At 35.3% G+C, this 25378-nt stretch overlaps 1 protein-coding gene across 8 annotated transcripts in view; it reads right to left on the bottom strand.

Moving 5' to 3' along the window:
* Positions 1-25378, bottom strand: part of DGKB (diacylglycerol kinase beta) — a 339581-nt gene that overhangs the window by 178409 nt on the left and 135794 nt on the right. For all 8 annotated transcript variants that reach the window (XM_015853622.2, XM_032443169.1, XM_015853620.2 and 5 more), the window contains 2 exons: positions 24763-24852; positions 20129-20289 (listed from right to left, as the gene is read on the bottom strand). In XM_015853622.2, coding sequence (XP_015709108.1) covers positions 20129-20289; positions 24763-24852 — 251 coding nt within the window. The remainder of the gene's footprint in view (positions 1-20128; positions 20290-24762; positions 24853-25378) is intronic.

Genomic DNA, 25378 nt, shown 5'->3' on the forward strand with positions numbered 1-25378 from the left:
CACAAAAAAACCATAAAAACCTATTATGTAGTGGTATGACTTTACGTACAAGAAAACAAACTTTTCTTCCTGTTCTAAAGCAGGACAAATTCATGTAAAAAACCTATGATAAACTTGTACATGTAACAAGATTGTGCCTTTATAGTCATATGTTTGTGACACTGGATTTGCAGAACACCGAAAAGGTTAAGATGCATATTGCTCCGGACATATCACTTGGAATGAGAAGGCTATTGCCCTTTTAATCATTTCACTGGAACTGGCATTATACATCTTTATATACTGACTGCATTACAAAGAGCCTTACTGCAAGCAAAACATAGCCTACAGGTTTTATTTTTTATTGCCATTTTGCATTCATTTGAGACACTAGCTTACCTTTTTTCAGATCTTGTAGCTCTTGCATTACAAGATAATATTACTAATTTGTGCTTCTGCTACTGGGTGCTACATCAGGAATAAAACTTCCCCAGAGATACAATCATAAATCCTCTTGCTAGTTTCTTAGTTTATGCACAGGTTAACATAAAATTGAGATTTTTACAGCTATCCAGAGGTGTTATAATCCAACCAGAGAGAGTAAAACATTTACACAATTTCAGGAAAAACATCAAGTCCATTCTGATATGTTCTAGCTTGACCAGACGAGATACACAATACATCCTGGTACTACAGTTTTCTTAGCCATACTTTCTTAAGTGTTTCCATTCCGAATTTAAAATTTTATGCAAATTAATACCAGGCAGGGTCTTGCAGAAATTTACTTCTCAAGGGATTATCAATTGTCCAGTCTGCTTCTACCACTCAAATACATGAAATCTGTAATATTTTACATGTGTTTTACATTTAAAACCTTATTTTTTTTAGTCTTACTTGAAAAAACATCTTTAACTGCAAGGCTGAGTTGCTTCTGGCAGCTGACCATAAATTATCAGAACAAGGCAATCAATAAATATACATGTTAAAACTCAACGACTGTAGACATCAAAACAGTCATTGGAATATTTATACTCTGTGAAACAAGGGAATTATAGAAGCTGTCACTCTTCCTGACAGAAAAAGACACCATGCATGCTGTTTAACTTCAAATATAGTTAAAGAGGAATGGTACAAAAAATGACAGAACAACACACAGTTTACGCAGTGAGCCAAGGGTGAAGAAGACCTTATAATTATTCTATGCTGTTTTTCCTCTGAATTTTGCATATGCACATGCTCTTTCTCTGCAGCATTTTCAATTATTCTTTTTCTCTGAACTCAAAAATTATTCTTATAATTAACACCCCTTCTAAACGGTCATATGAATCAATTGGGTCTTTTAAATCCAGCAGTCATCTTGAAATAACATGTGCCACATGGCACATATCAGCTTCAATTGTTTTTTCAGGACATTCCAAATAGAAGAGGGAGTATGGGCTGAAAAGACTGGCTGGGATAATGTCATCAAGGAGGACATATAAAGAATTGAATGCATTTTTAATTAAAGAAATTGCTTGGGAATATTATGAAATATTTGATGCAGAAATATGTAACACAGTTCAAATCAAGCAGTTTTACTTTCTAAGTATCAAATAATTACGTATTTTAGCTTTGTATCACTTATATTAAAAAAAAATCCCTTTCACTATAACTGGCTTTAGATAAAACAGAAATTCACCAGATAATGAATTAAAAAATTAATTAATTAATTAATTAAAAAGTTACTTAGTCATTGTGACACTAATATCATAATGTTATATCTTACATTACACTAAAATTAAATCTCGCTGTTGTACTTTCTGTAATACTTTAACTCTTGGTTTCAAAAGATTATGCCTTCTTAGAGTTGCATCTGTACCATGTTATATGCAACAATATGCTGCATATTGAGTTTCCATTGCTATCAAAGAAATACAGAATTGTTAAGATTGGAAAAGATATCTAGGATCATCTAGCCCACCTGTCCACCTATCACCAAAACTGTCCACTAAACCACGTCCCTAGAATAACACATTTACCATTTCAGTAAATACCTCCAGGGACAGTGACTCCACCACTTCCCTGGACAGCCCGCTCCAATCACTCTTTCTGAGAGGCAACTCCTCCCAACCTGAATCTTCCCTGGTGCAACTTAAGGTCATTTTCTCTTGTTCTATTACAAGCTACGTGGAAGAAGAGGTCAACTCCCACCTCACCACAACCTCCCTTCATGTAGTTGTAGAGAGTGATAAGGATCTTCCTGAGCCTTCTCTTCTCCAGACTAAACAACCCAGGTTCCCTCATCCACTCCCCACAGGACTTGTGCTCCCGACCATTCACAGATTAACTGCCCTTCCCTGGACATGGTCAATGACTTCCTTGTAGTGAGGGGCCCAAAACATAACACTATACTACTAACATGTGTAGCAGTATAGCAGTATGCATGCAAGAGTAGCAAGCAACTGCAGATAAGCAGAAGAGCTTTGGTAGGGACACAGCAGTCCCCAGTTCCCCAGCCGCAGTAGGTGCCAGGAGCCCTCTTGCGCACCTGTGGGGCCCTCCTTCTTTTCACTGGAAAGTTCTCAGCACAGCTAAATATGTGGAAAAGGTCCCACTTGCTGAGGATTGCCAGTCAATCAGAGTTCATTGTGATTTTCTGTATAAACAAGAAATAAAACTCAACAATGTTATCCTAAATGAAAAAATAAGATTTCTTTCCAAGATCTATTTATTTATTTATTTATTTATTTATTTATTTATTTATTTTTCAAAACTGAACTGTACTGGCTTGAGTTAAAAGACAAAGTGACAGAAACAAGCACAGTGTTTCCCCTGTTAATCTCCTTCATTTTTAAATATCAGTGATTTATGATTTGCCTAGTGTCGTTTTATATCTTGAGGATGTTTGCTACCATAATGCATTCTTGACTACCAATTATGGTACATCTTGACCAATCAAGTTGTCTCTTAGCTGTCTTTTGCAATAAAACTCTCAAACCCTTGGAACCATTCTTCTTATACTTTTCTGAACTTGAATCTTTTAGCATCCTGTTTGAAATATGGATGCCACAGCTGGACAAATTTAGCAAGACTGCATTCAGAGCATTCCACTTTCACTCAATGCCATCCTGAGAAGAAATTCAAGCATCATATTTGCCTATATAGCAACAACTCATATATTCACATAATTACTGAATACGGCCAATTATTGCTTTTTCATTGCTGCTTTGGGGTATACAGTCTTCTACACTATAATTTCCATCCTTCATTTCTAGATATGTGATTGCGTTAGAAAAGAAAACCTTTAATATTAGCCACAAATACAAAAAAAAAAAAAAAAAAAAAAAAAAAAGAGAATAGAGGAAAGTTTGAAGTTGATTCAGATAATAAATTAATTAACAAGTATGTTCTTTGTGACAGCCAAGGCAATTTGCAGTATTTAGTATCTGGGAAGCCCTGCTAACCTCTCTGACAGGCTGAAGCATACATTCATTAATCATAGTGAATTTAACCTCCAAGAATACATTTTATGCCCCAGTATTTAGTCAATCACAGTTTTGTGCAATGAGTTTGTCTGAATAAATTGTTTGAAATCTGAAAACTTGTATTTTGCATTCTATTCATCAGAAACAGTTTTCAGAGGTACTCTAGAATCAGTCTGGCCCAGATATTACAGTATAAGAGCAGTAAGACAACATATGGAACTCCATGTTCTGATGAGTTAAAATGGGAAAGGGGTATTAAGGGCTTACAAATGTGAAATGTGGTGATTTATCTAAATTAATTTAGACAAAATTGATGCACTCATTTGTGTGGTTGCTTTTAAAGTGGTTAAAGAGTGGTCAAAATTGATTTAGCTTAATTAGGTTAAGCTAAAACTGTTTTAGCCACTTTTAGACTGCTTCAACATCCACACAAAGCTGTTGAACCTGCTTAGCTAAATGGAATTAGAAACTGATTTTGTTACTCAGGAACAATTCCTGTCACACAAAAGTAACAGATAAGTGACAGAGTTAAAAAGAGAGGGTGGTGAAAACGGGGTAATAATAAATTGATATTGTGTAATAAATGAATGAACCAAGAAGAGGGAACAAGAGTAGCAGACAGAATACCAATGAATATACATATATACATAAAAGCAGGCAGAATAAAAGGGGAAAGGTATTTAGCTTAAATTTCCTCCAGAACCAACAAAACCAGAAGCAGTTAAGATAAAGGTTTTATAAATCCTGCTTCAAACAACAACTGTCTATGCCATGGTCTGGCAATGATGTTATTGATTTTTGCCTGAGTAGAGACTGAGCCTCTAATTTGGATCTAGGAGTGGAAATTTGTTCATTCTTACCATGTACCATCTCAATGAACTATTGTAAGAAAACATGCTTATTATGAACTTTTGCTAAGATGCCAGGTGGTAGCACTTAAAACCTCTTGCTTTGGGAGTAGAAAGGGGATTTATTTTCATTATTCATGAGTCATTTTTTAAGAGATAACTTGTAACACGAATGTAGTTGTGAATCAAGTGACATTAAGTGTACTTGGTTCTGGGGTGACAAGATAAAATGAGGTAAGATATTTAAATTTTTGACAATTGCTTATAAAATGCAAGTAAACTGCAGCAACAAAAGTTACAGGGACCCAAATTCATTAGTCTCACAATTTTTGTTTTGTTTATCTACACACATTGTTGCCATGTATACAAATTGATATGTAAAATTGGGTAGATAAGATTAAGTGTTGTCTTGCATTGTAAGCCTCACTTAAAAATTTCATCAGACACTTCACTTTCCTGCATACCTTCCTGAAATTCCTTCATATCCTGAAATTCATTAAAAAAAAAAAAAATGACCCACTCAATGAATATTAAAAAAACAAACAAAAAAAAAAAACAAAAAAAAAACCTGACATGAAATATTAAAATTTAAATGTTAATATTATATACAAGTGCTGCTCTAAAATTAATGTCTTCTGTTTTATTATGTTGGCCCTTGATGTCAGAGGTGGCAGATGTTGCTGTTATGGCAGTAGAAGCTAAACCTTCCCATCAGTATTCCATTACATTTCGTTGTTGTGCAACAGATGGCAGCAGAGGGGCAGGCAGACAAGAAGGCATCTGACATGGAAGTGCTGAGTAAGCAAAGGGGTGGAATTGAGTTATTCCACAAGGAAAAAATTGTAGCCATTGACATTCACTGATGCTTGCTGAATGTTTATAGAGACCAAACAGTGGATGTGAACACAGTGAGGCAGTGGATGGTTATTTTTCAGCAGTGGTGACAGCAGCAGTGTCATCTCTGCTGGTGCAGATTTTTACAAATGCAGCATGCAGGCTTATTCATCACTGCATTCATCTTATTCATCACTGGTAAAAAATGCACAACTAATGGTGGTTCCGATGTTGAAAAATAGAGTTTTGTAGCTGAGAATTTGCTCTATCAAATACTTTTATTATATGCTTTGTATATGTTGTAGTTTCCACAGAAATAAATCAGAGGCATTACTTTTTGAGTAACCTAAATAGCTAAATCTCAGTAGACTAAAGGGACACATAGCTTTTTAGAAGTCCTGGAAATTAGAATTTTCTCTTGACATGTCAGTAGTCTTTCCCATTCAAGCAGATAAAGTTGAAATAAGTAACAATAAATACAGCTTTGAAAAAGCAATCCCAATTCCCTTATTATCTCTACATTACATCTTCAAAAGCTATCTAGTTTAGAAATTGAGAAATCTGAAGTGCAATATTCCCTTTTGTCTTATCCAGAAATGTTTTAGGGAATTTATTTTCTTTAAGATTTGAAGTTACTGTCAGAGCGGATGGATTACAAGGCTACTTGCGGTACGGTAAGGATATGAACTGTTAGGTTAAAAACTATAAGGCTTTTTTTCCAAGCATCTGGACCTGTGGTAGCTTAACTGAAGAAAAAATCACATTAAACTACACAACAGTTCACTTATAAATACAGACATAAAAGATGTAATAAGGAAAATAAATAAATGAAAAATAAATAAATAAATAAATAAATAAATAAATAAATAAATAAATAAAAGTGATGCTGTGACTGTGCATTCCTATGCTATCTCTGGCCTGATCTGTTATCTGCACTGAACAGTATTACAAGAAGAAGGCTGCTCCAATTCTTGGGTCCTGCTCAAACAATGTGGTATGTATCTTTATTCACGTAAAGGAAAATCCACAGCACAAATCAGTTGCAGATGATCAGAAGTGCAAGAATCAAACAACTGTTATCTGTATTTAGCAACATGAATTTGAATCATACAAAAGAATTTATGCAATTAAATACTAATTTTATTCCACACATGGGGATGGACTTTACCTGAGATGAAAATATTCTGGAGGAAGTGTTTCTAGGTAAAATGTGTCTGATACTCAACAGATCTGAGTTCTCTCTGTTCTCAGTTCTACTAATAGCTTTCTGAATGCATTCTGAGAAGTCACTTCAGTTATGCGTAAAACACAGATAATGAATTCTGCCTCTTTTCAGAGCACTCGGAGATTGGGAATTTGGTGAAGAGTACTGTTACTAAGGACTGTTGTTCCTATTGTCTAGGTAAGTGCAACAGGTACTAACATCCTCAGCTCCTCTTTGTGCCACCGGTGTCGTAACAGAATTACAGAATCGTAGGGGTAGGAAGGGACTACAAAGATTAGGAGACTAATTTCAGCAAGAAATAAGAAAACAATGAAGTATTTTCTAGCAAAAATACTTAGTAATAACAAAGGTTTGAAACATATATTTTAAGGAACTATCTACTTCTCTGAACATTTTTCTGGCAGATAATATATACTAGTATAAAATTTCCATATTGTTTTTAAACATATATATATTTGTATGACAATAGAGATCGCCATAAATTCAAATATCAAGGACATCGCACATTTAACAAGGAGAAAATTTTAGTATCTTTTTTCCACGCTTTTTGTCTGGGTGATGGATTAAGTTACATTTCAAGATCTAGCTTCAAACATTAACTCATGCAATTAACTAGACATAATTAGACAGTCAAGTGAGAGGGCATTAGTTGTCATTCACTGAGATTTTTTATATTATGACCTGTACAGATTTCCATAAGGTGAAGGCCAAAATGGACTACGGGATTTTTATTTGACTAGCATTTACAAATTCATGTATCATTATATAAATATTACCTTTGATTGAGATCTCATTAAAGGTCTCTCTGTCTCATATCAAAATGTCAATAACACTCCTAAGAAGAGAAATGTCATTTAACTAAGGCTGTACTTACTAATCTAATAACTTCAAAAATGATCATAAAATATTAACTTTTTTTTCTCACTAGACTCCCATTGTTAAGGTTTGGGTTTTTTTCCTTCAAAAAATGCTCAACTTTCCTCAGAGATACACTGCAGCAAAACCAGCAAATAATATTTGAACTGTTATCTTCTTGAACTGAAGAACTATCATCAAAGAACTCTCTTTTCCTGTCACCGTGTTTCTTTTCAGCTGAACAATGCATTTTACCTAGACACTGGCAATCTTTCCTCCTTTCAGTCTCATGAGATGCTCAGTGTAAGTGGCAGAACAAAAGAAATTGGATCAGCACAGTAAAACTCACTGAAATCAAGAGGCAAGTAGGCATTCAAAGACCAAAGGGAAATGATTTTTAATATTACACAACCTCTACACAGGCATCCATGCTTATGATTGGGTGTATTCACCTTCCTGACAATTTTTCAAGCACTGTTCTTTAGGAAGTAAGCATGCTTCCTTCCCCACAGCACTAGCAGAAGTCAAAGTGGCTGGGATATTTCAGATAGATGATACACCAATCTGATGTGTCAGGTGACAGACAACCTTTTCAAACAGGAAAAAGTCAATAGGCTCCTGACATCATCCCTTTGATGTGAAGTTTGCCTAAGTCATTAGAAAGGAAAGATGAACTGTTTGTTACCTTAGTTACTATCTAAAGGGTTTTACAGATGCAAAGAGAAGACCTTATTCCTACTACTATCCCAGGGAAACAAAATAATGCATTAGTCTACATAAGCCTTGTCAGACTCAGAATTGACTTCCCAGGCTGTGCTGTTAACTGCTTTCTCTCTTTAGATAAGGTGGCAAGGCTGAATTTTCATAGTTCACAGTATCCTGCTGCTTTTAAGTACCAGTTGTATTAAAGCTCATAGAATTACAAATTTGCCTGTTTCTCTAGACAACAGCATTTGTTTCTCTAGCATTCTGGACTACCTGACTTGTGTGAATGCCAAAGATAGATTACTTCAGAAATAAGTAATGAAATGAAATGTAATATATTTTTAATAATTAATTCTTAAATTTGAGACAAGTCTGGCAAAGAGTTTTTAAAAGGTAAAAGCACTGTACATCTATTGTAAATATCTAATACCAGCTCTGAAGAGACTGGTGCCAGTTCTGATGCTCAGTTTCCCACATCATGAGTTATAAATTATAGAAAAAAGGGAAATCATCTCTCTCTGAAAACCAGAGAGCAAGATAAAAAAGAAAAGCAAGAAATGTGTTTGTAAATATCCCAAGCAATCCAGCAGCTGAGGAGCTCTTCCTTCCCCACTGCAGGAACAGGAGTGGCTTCATTAAGTCATCCCACATCAAGAATACCGAATGTAATTTTAAGAACAGCCCTCATGGTGGGAACCTCATTACTGGGATGGAACCATACCCTGTCATAGAAAGGGAGTCCTGTCTAGATTACACAGTTATAGAAGAAGCTATACATGCAGTTCGGTGGTATTGAACAAACATACAGGTGCGTGCAATTGCATCTGAACTGCACCACATAGTGTCGACAGACTTACATGGTTCTTCATGAGGTATGCTCTATGGTGAGAGTGCAGTAGGATGAACTGCAGTGACTGCAGTGTTCTGTTCTAGGACTTTTACTCTAGTGTTCCATGTCAGCTTTTTTGGCCTTAGCAGAACCAAAAGTAGTTATATAAAATGACAGCACAGAGGTTACAATTAAGATCCATTCTTTGGCACATTACAACCTTAAGAACTCTTGGGATTGTCACAGAAACAACAAATGTGCTGTTTTGCACTCAGAACTCCAGTTTAAATGAAGAAACTGTAACATTACAAACAGTGAACAGGAGCTTCCTTGGCTATGTGACTGTAGTACAAATTGTTCCAATAAGAACATGGAATAACTTCTGTTGCATAATTTGCTTCTAGATCCACCTGGTTCAGATTGTAATAATAAGCGTTTCTTGGATAAATCCGCCCACTTTCAGTTCAGTTAAATCATGTTCCTTTTGGGACTTTGCCATAAAAAACGTAGAAAACACGCAGTTCTGGATATATAAAGAATATTTTTATACTACTGGAATATCAATTAAATTAATCTTTTTTTTCTAGATACACAAATAATGCTAAATGGCAGATAATTCCAGGTCTCGAGAATTTTTAGTCATTTTCCCCTTGCACATGATAAACCATAAAATCAATGTTACACAATTTCAATGGCTGATACTCTAATATATATATATATGACATAAAATCTTCTCAGATATTTGTCTTCAAATTGGAGAACTCTATGTTTTTTTTTGTTGTTGTTTGTTTGTGTTTGTTTTTTTTTGTGTGTTTTTCTTTCTTTCTTTCTCTTTCTTTTTTCTTTCTTTCTTTCTTTCTTTCTTTCTTTCTTTCTTTCTTTCTTTCTTTCTTTCTTTCTTTCTTTCTTCTGTCTTTCTTTGTCTTTCTTCTTTCTTTCTTGCTGCTTTCTTCTTTCTTTCTTTCTTTCTTTCTTTCTTTCTTTCTTCTTTCTTCTTTCTTTCTTTCTGTTTTCTCTCTGTGGCCAAAATGCCTTTGATACTCATTTTGTATTCATCTTTCTCTGTCATAGCATCAAAACACAACAGCTATGTCTACATAAAGCATGTTAAGATGGCATTATATTGTGTTCATCATGCACGCAGAGGATCAAGACCACAGATTAGTTTTGTAGTATTATCAGCATTTTTTTTTTTGGACCTAGACAACAGGTACACAGTTATAAAATGAGTAAAGCAAAAACTAGAGAGCAGAGGCGGAAAAATAGCTCCAGTGCCTATCACCATCTGTTGATTTTCTAATTCTAAGCAATCAATTCATTTAAGATTTTTTTTTTTATTAATTTAATTTTTAAAAATGCATATGAAATGAATATCCCTTTTGTTACCTGTAATGAATTGTATTTTATACTGTGTTTTAAGAAATAAGTTTACTTCATGTCCTCAGTGGAGACTGAAGTCACCGTAATAAAGATTTCTTTGGTCACTCTCAGTTAGAGACAGACAGTCTGAAAAGAGTCAGTAGGACTGTGAAAGCAAATCCTGAGAAAGGATCTTACATGGACATTAGTAAAAAGTGAATGTCGCATTTGAATGGCAGCTGGATATTTTGACAGCAACTAACAGTGATGAACAGAGTCGGACTGCAAGCACGGAAATTCTAGTTTTAAACAAACTGTGCAGTTTAACATGTGAACACATAGTGTGCAAATACATGCTCTGTGGCTTATCTAGATTAAGGTATCAATGTACATGTTACCCATGTTAGTATCATAGTTGATCATAGTCTCGTGTGGTTGGAATGGACCTTACAGAATCATTCAAGTCCAAAGCCCGATTCGAGCCTTCTGTGTAGCAGAGCGGCACTTGACCACTTGCGCCACAGGGGGGATTCGAACCCAGGGCCTCCAGTGTTGCAACGCGGCATTCTTACCACCTGCGCCACCAGGGCACACATGATTATGATTTGTAACGTCTACATAAAGCAATCTCCACTGCTGGTCTCAGATGTCTCTGAGATCTCTTGACTTTTCCTCCAAGTTATTTTCTCATATCTGTAAGATTTATCCTATTTTAAGCTGAGCACAAAGTTTATGAACAACCTTAAAGTTTATTCACTTTACTATTGATGTTAATATGAGGTACGTTTGCCTTTCACTTTTCCTCAAAGCATTCCTAACATTACTTACAAATGCAATTACAAAATCAAGATGAGGACAATAATTCTATTTCATTTGAAAACAAATGCTTCTCAGTCTGTATGCAAAACAATTAAATGTTTTCTGATACCCTTGACATTTCTTTTAAGAACAACAACACCTAAGATTATGAACATATGTCACAATTTTATAAACTATAATATAAATTAAATACTCCAGTGAGTGAAATCACTACTTAGTAAATTAAAAATTTCATAGAGAAAATAATACTTTATGTATATAATGAATAATATTGTACCAGGTCTAATGTAGTTATAAGCTAATTATACACTGTGTACTGATTTAGTTGCATTTAGCTAAGGAGCCATTCTGGGCTCATTGACAATTAATTATGTCTTTAAGCATATACTCTCATTTATGACTGTCACTTGCAACACTAGTTGTTGCCTAGGTTGCTTTGCAGACACTTTTCCTTCAAGACAACAAAAGGAAAAAATAAAAAAATAAAAAAATCAGCACAAGCACAGAAAAATGAACAGCAACAACAAAACAGACAATGAAAAGCCCTTAGTCAAAATCTTGACTAAGGTAAACTAAGACAGAAAGCATTAGAAGAGTGCAAATTTTATTTTAGTACACTTCTGCCCACAGAATAACCTACATAGTATCTATTCAGTACAATTATAATGCCTCATTGCATTTTATATGATATAATTAACTTTCAGAATCATGAAATTGAACATAAATCTTTCCAATTCTACAACTTTTTCTATTTTCCAAATCATTCATAAATTAAAGAGTAGTGTTTAGTTAAGTGCCAAAAGATATTATAAAGAAACTTTTAAAAGTTTTTATTGACTATAATATACAAGACCCTTTCTAGGCACTGACTGCATACTAGAAGAATAATCTTACATGACAGGAATAGGTAATAAGTCATAGCAAGTGCACTAGCTACTCATAAATCTAAACCAAGGGAGTCTTTCTTTGCTCAGGGCATTAAGCATTGTTCCAACCTCAGGATGAATAGTTAAAAGAAAAAGAATTTTGAAAGCCTTAAATGCCAAGTGGAAAAATAAATAAATAAATAAATAAATCTGTATGGAAGAGAAGACAAAAAGGGAAGGTAAAAGGTATACTCACTCCTACATGACTTTGCCACTTTTATTGAAAAACTGCTGAAGAAGAAGTGAAATTTTAAATCAAATCTCCTACCTGTCCCCATGCCCTGCAATTTATTTGAAGTAAAGACAGATGCATTTGAGCAAGATGCTGCGTGAAGGAAACACTGTGCTGGGAAACGTGGATGAAGCAAGGACAGGTCTTTCAGGTCACTTTAGGACAAACATGCACCAGAACAGTTCACTGCAAGGGAAGAGATTACATCCAGTTTGAAGATTCCCAATCCACATGTTTTGTAGACAGAAGGGACTCAACATCCATTGCTGTACTACTACTAAGCCAAATTAATTGCTGATGTAAATATAGCCCACAGAACTGCATTTTCACTGATCCTGATAAAAACCTACCATGAATTCAAGACAATCCTCAGTATTCTGTCCATGATAAAAGGAAATCTCACACAGGCTTCTCAGTCTAGCCATATAATAAACATTCTTTTAGGAAGTAGCAGAACATACCTGCCTATGCGCACATTTTAGCAATATAGTGTAAAGTGATATATAGTGAAATCTTTGGCTCTCTGTGTGAATGTACCTTTTAAGCTGCATATATAGCAAAATGCAAGTCTCCTTCCGGGGTATCCTGATAGCCCTTATGAATGGTAAGAAGCAATAGTGGTCAGAGAGATTTACAAGGTAAACTAAACCCACAGTGATGGAAGGAAACTAGCCAGCAGGAAATGCCAACATCGACGCTGTTATATGGGTATTTTTAACTTCATTGCTCACTATTTCTAGCTATGAAAATTACATTCTCCATGCCTAGCAAAATATGCAAAATAGCAAGGGGAAAACATCAGAGAGACTTCTACCACTCTTTATCTATTAATTACTCTACAGGTCTATTTTTCCACAGCGTTTGTTGTGTGTTTGAGACTTTCTTCCACGTGAAAGAAAAATAGCCATTTGCAACCTCCATTTGTCATGTCAAAATCCTTACTAGAATTTCAATAGCAACAAAAGCTGTAAAGAATAAAGATGGTTCTAATGTGCAAACTGTAAAAATTTATAAGAATAATTTTGACGAAGATTAGTAAAGTTTCAAGGTAACTACAGATCAAACTACCACTGACTTCTGAATAAAGCAATGTTTCAAATTTGGGATTAGAGCTCTTTGAGATCATTATCCTTCACCAAGAAAGCATAACTTTTGCCAAGGAACAGTCACTTCTACAGATTTGGCAGCAGGACTGAAGCTTGTGCTGTGATATATCCAACATCAATACAGCTCTTTTAAAATTATCTTTATGTTCATATATAGACAAATTTCTGGTTCCCTTAAACCTTTTTTTGAAAATAAATAAATAAATAAATAAATAAAAATTAAAACAATTGATATGGATTACAAACTGATGACATTGTTTATTATCAAATCTTCTTTTCCCCCCTGGCACAATAATACTGCAATACATCACAGTATTCCATTAGCACAATCAAACTGATTATTAATTTGGCAAATCAATAAACATGATTTTTATTTATGTATACCCCACAAGCCTCACTAGAATAATCAACTATCTTATGCCAAATGTCCAAAATTAAATATGTGCATTTATGCAGTCATATTAATAAAAATGGCTAAAAAATTAACCACGTGTTTAAGCACTTTGCTCGGTGAAGAATGCTTAAACACCTTCTCAAATGTCACATGGAATTAATTCTCAGATATGCGTATGTATATGTTCTGAGTTGAATCAAGGACTAAGCAGCTAATTTCCATAGGAGTTTCTTCACACGTTGTTTAAAAACATAAATTAATTAAAATCATCTCTCTAGCCACTATAAACAGCAAAATGGTATAAGGCTTTCAAATTTCAGGATATACGGTTATCACAAAATTATTTTTTTTTCCTTCTGTATATTACATATACCATTTGTAGAAATTAATACACCTGAAATAACATAGTTAAAATAGAAGACTCCGGGATCATAATATCAGTCAGAGGAAAACCATACTGAGACTTTCACATTTACGATCAGAAATTCTAATAGTCAAAGTTTCTACTGATGCTAATGAAATGTCCTTTCATGAGAAAAGCCAAATATATGACTTTTATGCAAGCTTATTCTTTCAGTTTTGCTAAAAAATAAAAAAATAAGTATAAGTAATGGAAGTTGAGCATGATGACTTAGAGAATAGCGATGGGGAAGCAGACCCCTAACAAGTTCAAATTTATGATTATGAGAATTAAGCAGTCATATTTTTTCCCCACTGGCAGACTAAGAGGCTCTTAGTGACTGGTTAAGGCTGAAGGATATTAAATCACAACCATGCAAATATCTATTTGATAGTGCATTTGGATGGTAACATATTAGGTGTCATAAAAGTACACTTGTCTTTGTCATAGACCTTCGCTACTTTCTGATAATAATTTTTCAGAGAGCACATCCTGTATCTAATACTACTAGTAAGAAAGAGATCTTCCATCTATCTTCATCAGTCTTCAAAATGAAGCAAAGAAACAAAAACAAAACAAAAATAGAATGGGATACTGCCTTACATTGCAAAGAATTTACAGAACATTTACAGGCATTTCAGATTTCAGAAATCTTCATTGTCTTAGCTAAATACACTTGCAAAACACATTATCACTGCATTTCATCCAAGTCAGAATATAACTATATTGCTATGAAATCAATATCACATGTTGTAAAGACTGAATGAAAGGCTGAGGTATTCTACTTGTATGAGCTCTGTTTTGGCATTCAAATTTTGCATCTAATAATGTTAGAAAAGTCATTCACAGCAGTGGAAGTTTCTGAATTGCCACACAAACGTTAATCAAATGGACAAAAACAACAGATGGAACATTAATCTGGATATCACAGTTTTCTTTTAAGTTGCTGTCTTAATTATTGTCCTAGAGCATTACTCTCCTTTTTCTCCTCCAATATGTATCTATGTACATGTTTGCACATGTATGCAAAGTTTGAACTGAAGGAACATTGGAAAATTCTTATTTAAATCCCATCTTAGTTCAGATAGGCCAACTGTTTCCCACATTTTAATTATTTTGATCAAATGAAATAGTTTGAGTGAGCAATGTGATCATGTTGTTAATTACACTTCAAAGAATGTATGCAGAAGAGCACCATTCATAAAGACACCAAGAAGGCTTAGATATAAAGCGTACACTCAGCTATCAGCCCAGCCAAAGGGTAGCTAGCAATACTACAGTGTTTGATTTATTCTTACACCTTGAATACTGCACTGACATCAACAAGTGGATGTTTTACATATGAAATGTTGCACTACACCACACTATTGCTAATACAATTTGGCTCAGAATTAATCCTGGTGATTTTTTCTGTACAAACTGGTACTAAAAGACAACGTGGATGTTTGCAAGTTTGGCTTATAATGCTCCAATATTCTAATTACAGAGATGTAAGGGGCTTAGTAGCATATGTTCCATAATACACTATGTAGTTATAACAGTTTAAAAGATAGTTAAGCAGTATTAATAGTTTATCACCTATTAACCTTCTATAAATTTACTGCTGGTTTAAAACAACAACAACAAAGAAAATACCCATGGTAAGATTTTTACAACTGTTTCATGTTGACATAATTTTGGCTCTGTAATGGCTAAACTCTAATTCAATGACAGAATAGTAAATTTAGAATTAAGCTTGCTTTACAAAAACCTACATTCGAATTTTCATTTTAACAGCAACGCAAATCAATTCATAATTTCTTTCAGCATTATTACCCACAAAAACGAAAACAATAGAGAGCACACCATGAATAACTAACTATAAAGGAAGTCGATGGGAGATAAATTAATTGTTTGGATTACAGACTGTTTTTAGCACTCTCGAGGCCAGTTATTGTCTGAACACAATTAAAAGCCGTTTGTGTTTTTGTTGTTGTTGTTGTCATTACCCTTTTAAATATATTTTCAATTTCATTGCTTAGTTACATGAAAAAATCAGGCTCTAGCAAAAGTGTCTAGTTTAGAATAATGCAACCCATCTGACTACCTTTGTGCCTTTATTTGGCCTACACCTATCCAATACCTACTTGCTCCATTCAAGGCTGTTACCAAGACTCTCTGAAGTATTATCCTACTATTAGAAACAAAAATGTTTTGTTATAAGGTATCAAGTAACAATGAGACTTTTTTTAAATGATTATAATTTTTGACTGATTGCTATTACTGTTAATATTTTACATTGCCAATGAATACGTGGCAGCTACAACCCTGTCTGTATTCCCACACCTAGAAAATCAGGTCATTTTGCCAGTTTTACAGTAACATTTATTGACAAATCCAACCAAAAATTAGTTACAAGAAAAAAGATTTCAAAAAGAGTGTGAGCAAATTTTCTATTCCTTACTGGTGAACATACCTACATAACTGATAATCAATGATTACTGAAAGCTTTTTTTTTTTTTTTTTTTTGCCTAGCTCATGCTGTTTCTGAGTTTTCTGAGCTCTTAATCAACTAATTCAAACATTAAATCTCCACAGTGATTTTCTCTATGCTTCTCCACCACCATTCTGATTATGGCTTGTTCCCAGGACCCTTGCGGTTCCTTTGCCCTTCCTAAGTAGTAGAGAAAGTGCAGATAAAGAGAAAAACTGAATCATTTCTCATGTGTGTCCAGCTTGGACAGAAAGCACTGTAAGGATAAGTAACCAAGGTTTCCTGTTTTCTTTCCACTCTTCCTATCCCTAAGTGTATAAGATGGCTTATTTTTCATTCCACAAGCTCTTTTATATCAAGCATTTGGCGAAAGATGAGGTTTCTGATGTTTCGTCATAACCAATCATTTAACAATTTATAAGTGAAAAGGTTTATATCAAAATACACATTTTGCCTCACTTTGAGAAAATTTCAGAAACACTAAAAGAAAGCATTGCACCTGCTTTATATATTTAACATTCTTGAATAACTTCCCAATAAAATATGAACACGCTTGAGAGTCACTAAATTAGTGACTACATTATTTCACTAGAGAAAGGCACTACAGAGGGACTTGGATAGACTGGATCGATGGGCTAACATGATCTGTATGAGTTTCAATAGGGTCAAGTGTCGGGTCCTGCATTTTGGTCCCAGAAACCCCAGGCAACTCCAGAGGCTGGAAAGTTGCCTGATGGAAAGGGACCTTGGTGTGCTGATAGACAGTTGGCTGAATATGAACCAGCAGTGTGCCCAGGTGGCCAAGAGGGCCAATGGCATCCTGGCTTGTATTAGGAATGGTGTGGTGAGCAGGACTAGGGAAGTCATCCAGCCCCTGTACTCGGCATTGGTGAGGTCTCACCTCAAGTACTGTGTTCAGTTTGGGGCATATCAGCACAGGAAAGACATGGAGGTACTGGAGCAGGTCCAGAGAAGGGCAAGGAGGCTCGTGAAGGGCTTGGAGAATCTGCCCTACGAGGAGAGGCTAAGAAAGCTGGGGCTGTTTAGTCTGGGGAAAAGAAGGCTGAGGGGAGACCTTATCGCCCTTTTCCATTACCTGAAAGGTTCTTATAGTGAGAGTGGGGCAGGTCTGTTCTCACTAGAGACAAGTGACAGGATGAGGGGAAATGGCCTCAAGTTGCGCCAGGGCAAAACAGCTTTTCAATTTTGTTGTTGTTTTTTGTTTGTTTTCTGAAGTATTAAACTGAAGGATTATTTCTAAATTTTGTGACAATATTTCTCTGTGCTAAAACAACATGGTATATAATTGATCAGTGGGTTTCTTTTTGTTGTTGTTGTTTACTTTTGTTTTTCTTTTTAATACAGGCTTGGGAAATAGCAAATATAAAATAAATCAGATGTCCCACAGTATTACAACATGCAAGCTTATCTGAAGTAACTATCCATTTATACACGTTGACTCACCATTAATGGTAAGCAGATGAGTGAGTGAAGAAAGTAAATTATGCTGTTTTATCCATAGGGAAAAGGCTAACTGTGACAATTAATATGTACAAGCTGATATTGTCTACACACACACTCACCTCTAGTAAATTGTTTACACCCTCAGCAATTTAGCTAAATGATGTGACATGACTGAATTTCCACTCCTGCAGCAAATGCAGAAAGGCACTGCAACCTGCCTATCTGGATTGCAGAGCCTGTGATAACACACTAACACTGGCGTTACTGAGATCAGTATTTCATTATCACTGTGATAATATCGACTTAGTGCATGAACGTGAAGACAAACACATTGTGTAGATTATTTTTATTTTCTCCAAAATATGTCAGTAATTACACTTCAGTATTCTCTTTCTGGTAGCTGTCCTGACATTTCATGTTTCTGTCATTCCTGTTAATCTGTCCTCTAATGTTATCAGCTATATTTGTTATGTTTGGCCAGCAAATCAAATCTTCCTTTTTTTTTTTTTTTTTTTTTTTTTTTTTTTCTTTTAAGCAAATATGACTTGATTGCTTTAATACTCTTTTTCTTTTTCTTGGATATTCAGCTTGTTTCAATGATACCAGTTCTATTGGGAAGCAGATGGGACTTCTCTTCTGGTATCTTGCCATCCTGACAGAATGATGGATGTGAGCACTTGAAAATCTTTATCTCATTCTACTTAGCTCTTAGATGTTTTCTAGCTTTAGCTTTGAAACTGACACACAGCTTGGCTGATGCTTCGTATGGTTCTTCTGTGCTTTGTGCTTTCTTCACACTGAACATTGTATGTACTCATTCAGGTACTGCATCTCACTTTGCTTCTTGTTCTCCTGTGCTAACATATAGTACATACACTCATGTGGGTATCAGAACTCATACAGTGTGGTGGAAATGCATCCTTTTTTTTTGCTGGAACATATGAATCCAACCTTTCAAATACAAACACTTCTTTGAAATGTTCATCTTCAACTTAGCAAAGAATTTTCCTTCCCTACAGTAAATTATCTCCTGTTTCTTTCCTACAATAAAATGATGAGATTTGTAGAGAGCAACCTCCTGATTCTTTCCTATGATAAAATGATGAGATCTGTAGAGAGCAGTGGATGTTATGCTCAACTGTAGCAATGTTCTGAACATCATCTACCCCAGCAATCTTCTATCCATGGAGGGAAATTTTGGTCTTTTTCGGTGTAAAATATACAAATAAAGAATAAAAAGACCCGTCTCTCAGTCTAGAAGATGCTTCAGGGAAATATAATAGCAATCTGTACATACCTATGAGAAGGGAGGTTATGAATAGAATAGAGCCATCTCTTCGCAGTGGTGTAGAATGGGAGGATAGGATAAGTGTGTAAGGTGAAACAGACTGGATAAAAGAAATAACATCTCCACCGTCTGGAAAGTCAGGCAGTGGAGTAGACTGTCCAGAGAGGTTGTGTCATCTCCATCCTCGGAGGCTTTTTGATACACTATTGGATAAAGCCATTAACAATGTAACTTGCACACCTAGCTGACCCTGCTTAGAACAAGAGACTGGACTAGTGACTCCCTGCATTTTTTTCCAACCTGAATCATGGTCCTACGGCAGTAAAAACCTCAAGTTAGGCATGATATTATTGAGTTATACTCCCTTGACTTTTCTGAGCAGACATCAAGATTGTTGTCAAATATCATTTCTGCCATTCTGTTACAAAATCAATTTAGCATGGTTTGTTCATAATGATTAGAGACTGCGCCTATTACTTGGCAAAAAACTATGAGGCAATATGAAACATGTTAAAGGTTAACATTGTTCTTTGTAGTGCCTTAGAGAAACAGTAAAAAATTAAAAGACGGTGTAATTCAGTAAGCATAAGTTTTACATTTTGGAAGAAATAATAAGCTATGAAAAACCCAAATGAGAAACGAGATAGTAGCTGTTCAAAAGAGTATCTGAAATTAACAATGAATCACAAATCACACATGAATTTAAAAAAATCATGCTATTGTTAAGAAAACTATCTTTACTAATGGAAATATCATCTGCAAGACACGACTTAATTCCTCTTTTCCACACAGTACTGATAGGACATCAAATGAAGAATTTTGTCTCATTGGGAGCACAACAATTCCAGGGAGATGTGGAACAAAAGGAGTAATTGGAAAAACCAGAAAAAAAAAATGAAAATAACTTAGGAATATGTATAAGTCTTACCACGCCGATAGAAAAGTAGTTATTGATGATGTTGTAAGGCACTGGGTCTCCTTTCTCATCTTTATCGTTGGGTATTACTTCAAATTTCCACCTGTCCAGCAAAATCTCAGAGCTGTTCTCAATGTCTTTTAAGATCTTCATTAAATTTTCACCTTCATAACCTATCAAAAGGTGAAAATGAAGTTTTATTCAGTTTTCATTCTTTTTCTAGATGACAAGAAAAATGCAAACTATGTATGTAAGACCTAAAAAGCAGGATTATGTGTGAAGTACAGACAATTTTCCAGCACCTGTTGTTAAAAGGAGTTAAAACACAGAGCTGACTTCTGCACCTAGCTACATGAATGTAAACTTAGATTTACTTTACAGATTTTACTGGGTGCCAGATTAATCCTGGAGAAAATAATCTGAACTTCTAAACTTGTCAATCCCTTGAATTTTCCCAATGATTGTAGCAACTACCCAGAGATCTAATGTTACACATTGCAAAATGTTCTTCCTCTGAAATAAATCTTAATACTTCAGTGTCTTTCACTTCAAAATGTAGTTCAGAATCGTAGAATTATCTGATCAAAGTCTAAAAGAGAACAGAAAAAATAAAAGCTACCCAGTATTTCTGTCAATTTTGTCCGTGTAGCTTATAATAAAAAATGTAAAACATGAATATCATTCATAACTGCTGACATATCAGCTGAATTAACATTTTTCCATCTTCCAGAGATTTCTTTAACAATCTTGTTAAAAACCCATTTTTGATACACTTTCTTATGGTTGTATAGTACTTTATTATTCGTTAGTTACAGCTAGCCATTGCCTATCAGCAGCATGCACATTCCATTTGCCTTCACTGTTGAAGACAGTAGTTAGTTTCTGCAAGCCCTGTCTCCTCAACCTAAAGAAATTCCAAAAAATCTGCACTATGACAAAAGGTGACTGTGCAAAGAATGAAGAAAGCCAGAATATTTTTATGCTTCTCTTTCTCTCTCTCTCTTTCAAATTTAGTCCAGATGTAATCAGTCAAAACAGAAGTTAAATGTTCAAAAAAAAAAGGGTAGGATCTCCCAGAAGGAGTCCAGAGGAGGGCCAAAAATATTAAGGGCCTGGACTATCTCATATATGAGGACAGGTGCACAAACATGGGTTTGTTCAGACTGGGGAAAAGAAGACTGAGAGGGGATCAGATACATGTTTATAAATATCTAAGGGGAGGTAGGAGGCAAATGTATGAGGCCAGGCACTTCTTGATAGTGCATAGCAATAGGACAAGGAGTAATGACCTAAAACTTGAACACATGATGTTCCATACAAACATGTGGAAGAACTTGGTGACAAGTTCAAGCAGGGGGGTTGGACTCGAAAATCTCTTGAGGTCCCTTTCAACCCCTGCAATTCTGTGATTCTGTGTGAATACATAGAACTGAAAGGAAGGGCATATCTGCCTAAGATAATCAAATATAATCAAAAGTAATACTTCTCTATTGCTGTTCATCTTATTTTTTTTTATTTTTTTTTTCTTTTTCTCCCTGCTGAAAATGTCAAAAAATCATTACCAGTTTCTTCCCAAAGGAAATGTAAGGGTTCAGAAGCACAGTAAATCAGCCTCATGGTTCACCTCTACAGTAGTTCATTATCAGGCAGGTTGCATATAAGCAAAACATGATAATTGGGGAACTCTATAATTAGCCAAAAGATAGAATAAGGGCAGGGCACAGAGTTAGTCTCACGGTGAGGAAATTCAAATGAAGTTTTCAGTGCCCACTACTGATATTGTAGAATTTCAGGCAAGTGCCTGAGAGTAAGCATCTGAAAAATATTCCCCATAAGGAAGCAAATTTAAGAAAATGGAAGTATGCATACTGAATGAAAAGCTTTGTTGCTATTGCTGTTGCTGTTGTTGTAAATAATGAGAAGCAGACACAGAAAAAGCCTTAAAAAAATGGAACCTTCATTTTCTGCTGAACTCAGGTAGATGGGAGCCCAGTGCTGAAGGCTGCAGGTGAATTAGCTACAGTTGACCAACAAGGCCTTTGTTCTCAGTACCCTGGAGGCCTGGGACAACAAAGATAACCTGCAGAGTATGAGGTTTGAGGCAGGGATTGTTTGAAAACCTCACATAGACAAGTTCATGGAATCAGATGGGCTGCATATAAACATTTTGAGAAAGCTGGCTACAACCTTTGCAAGGCCACCGTCTACCACTTATGAAAAAGTTAAATGACTGGGAGGTGTCACTGGTGACTTGAAAAACATAATGTCTCAATCTCTCATCAAAAAGGCCAAAAAATAAAAATAAAATTAAAAAAATCAAGAGAATGACAGGACAGACTGTGTCACATTGACCCCTGGAAGAAATCATGACCAAACTGTCTCTGAACACACTTCTGTGCACATTAAAGAGAAGTTAACCAGCATGGATTTACCACGGGTATATCAGACATACCAACATGCCTTTTGTAATAACATGACTGGATTTTTGGAGAAGGAGGAAACTGCAGATATTAATTACCTCTACTTCAGCAAGACATCCAACGCAGTACTCTTGCATTCAAGTTGGGACACTATAGTCTGGATGAGTAGGAAACTAGATGGATAAATAAAACACGGAGCACTGAGCTCAGTTAGGGGTGGCTAATAGGCTGCATTCTCTGTGGATATCTGCAAGGACTGAATTACTGCAGATGTCTATCCTGGGACCCGTATTTTTTCTCCTTATCAGTGATATAGACGACATATTGCAGTGCACGTTCTTTGAGTTTGAGTTTGCAAACTGATGCTCAAAGACAGGATGTTATTCAAAGGAACCTTGACACGATAGAGACATGGACCGGTAGGATCATTGCTAAATACAGCAAATCCCACACAACAGAAGAAATAATTCCTATAGTGAGACAGGCTGGGGATGAACTGAATGGAATGGCTCTACTGGGAAAGCACCAAGACAGCAAGTTGCATATGAGCTTAAAGAACAGCCTGGCATCAAAGTAGTCCAACAGCATTCTCAGTCAAATGAACAGGAGCAGAACCTGAGAAATGAAAAATCTCTCTTGTTCAGCAATTAGAGTGCATAAGGTTCAGAGCACAGCGGCCCAGCCCAATAAAAGTCAAACATCCATAAACGGAAGGGACAAATGCTGAGGAAACACTGGGAACTAGAGTATTTGCTCTGTGAGGAGAAGCTGAGGAAGACAGGCTTCATCAGCCCAGAGAAAACTTTGCATGGCCTAATACCTGTCTGTTAAGACCTACAAGGAAGTTATGAAGAAGACAGAACCATGGTCCTCACAGCAGTGTAGGGACAACATGAGAAACAAAGAACGTGGGTTGAAACAACAGTGATTCAGACTGGATACACAGAAAAAAATTCTTCACCATTAAGACTGTCAAACACCGTAACAGCCTGTCTGAAGGAGACGGTGTTGTCTAAAGTACATAAAGATTTGAGCATTGTAACCTACTAAATTCTGCTTGGTGCAGGAGACAGTACTAGAAAACCACGTGCAGTCTATCCTGATTTTAACCTTCTATCCTGAATTATTCTATGTCCAGAAAGTGAAGTAAAGCTTACTTGTATTTTTTTTCCCCTCGTCATTAAATAAATAAATAAATAAATATTCATGACAGTGAAGATGATGGAGATTCTAAAATGATCTGACAGAACATTACCATTAACAAATGCTCCAGGAGTTCTACAGCAGATTTTGATAAAGATGTATCTGGACATTTGGAAAGGAAACTTAGAATGACACTGAAGAAGGAAGAACCATTTACAAGGTCTAGGAATTTCCAAATAAAGAGCCAAGTTTCTAATACATTTGTACTGAAATGACTAACTGAGAATTACACAGAGCTACCTTTGAGTCTGTGAACTAATGTGTTTTCTCCAGAGACAGTTTTGCCTACCACTTCCTTCTTCAGGTCTCCTTCAAGTTTTTGTGTTATTCTTTTTTACCATACAGAGCAAATCCTGGATGGAAATAAGTTATTAGAGGAGCTGAAAATAAGTTTCTACATATCCAGGAAAGGATACAAAGAATATTAAACTTTTGACTTTACATATATTATTCTTCCAGCATTTTTTGTCTTCTCATTTCCTGATAAATAACATCAAAACAATAATTATCTGGAATCCTCCATAAGAGAAGAAAAGGGCAGTGGATCAAAAGAGCTAGTCTAAGGCTGAGACATATTTTTCATTTAGTATTTACTAATATGAAAAAAGATAAAATCACTCCAAGCCCAATATTAAGCATTTTCAGCAACCCTTTCAGAACAGCCCCAACTAACATCCATTTAAGAACACTTCTTTTATAATTTACTGATTAAAGAAATAACTACAATACAGATGGTAGAACGCCAAACAAATATTTGTATCCTTTTCTCAGCATACTTTGGAGCCTTGCTGTAGTCAGCGGAAGCTACAAACAAGGTATAAAGAGTGATTACGACCTTTAATATCTATAAAACAGTTCATGTAACATTTACAGACAGCTAATTCCAAAATGAGTAAAGATGATAATGGTTCTTTACATACATCATAAAAGAGACATCCAAATGTTAAGAGTAGATTTTGATGTAAATGTGTTTTTTGTTTCTTTTTTAATTACATAATTCAAGGTATTTTAATTTATGTTTACCTCCTCCCCATCTCAGACACCTTGCTAAATCATTGCCAGTCCCAAGAGGCAGAATTGCAACTGGAGGATGCTTAAGCAAGTTTGCTTTCTCTGTGAATAAAGAAGGAAAAACATATCTAAGGAACAAAAATTTAGTTGTTTGGTACCAACATAGCAACCATGTTACATTCTGTTTCACTGAAAGATAGAGATATGTATTCTGTACATGTGATCACGCTGTCTACTCAACAAACATTTAGTTGGGAAATTCTACTGTGCAACCCACTCCCTAGTCCATGTTCAATCCTTAGTCCTATTTCACATTATTGCTATCACAAGGACAAAGAATTAAAAGATGTCCACTGATTTACAATTTTCAAAGCTATTTGAACATCACAATTAAGACCTTGTTTATGCAAAAGAACATTTTACCTCCCTCCTTTAAATAAAATAAAATACTAAGATCAGGAATATGCATTTACTATCATCCATTCTCAAGACTTCCTTTCTACATAGCTTTCCTCATATAAATCTCTCAAAAAAGAGCCCATGATTTTCAATATCCACTATCCAAACATTCTGTCAAGTCTTTTGGTCACTCCATCTCCTTTCTCATTTCCATTGCTTTACGTTCCCA

Source organism: Coturnix japonica, chromosome 2 (assembly GCF_001577835.2).
Source record: "Coturnix japonica isolate 7356 chromosome 2, Coturnix japonica 2.1, whole genome shotgun sequence".
Classification (NCBI taxonomy): Eukaryota; Metazoa; Chordata; class Aves; order Galliformes; family Phasianidae; genus Coturnix; species Coturnix japonica.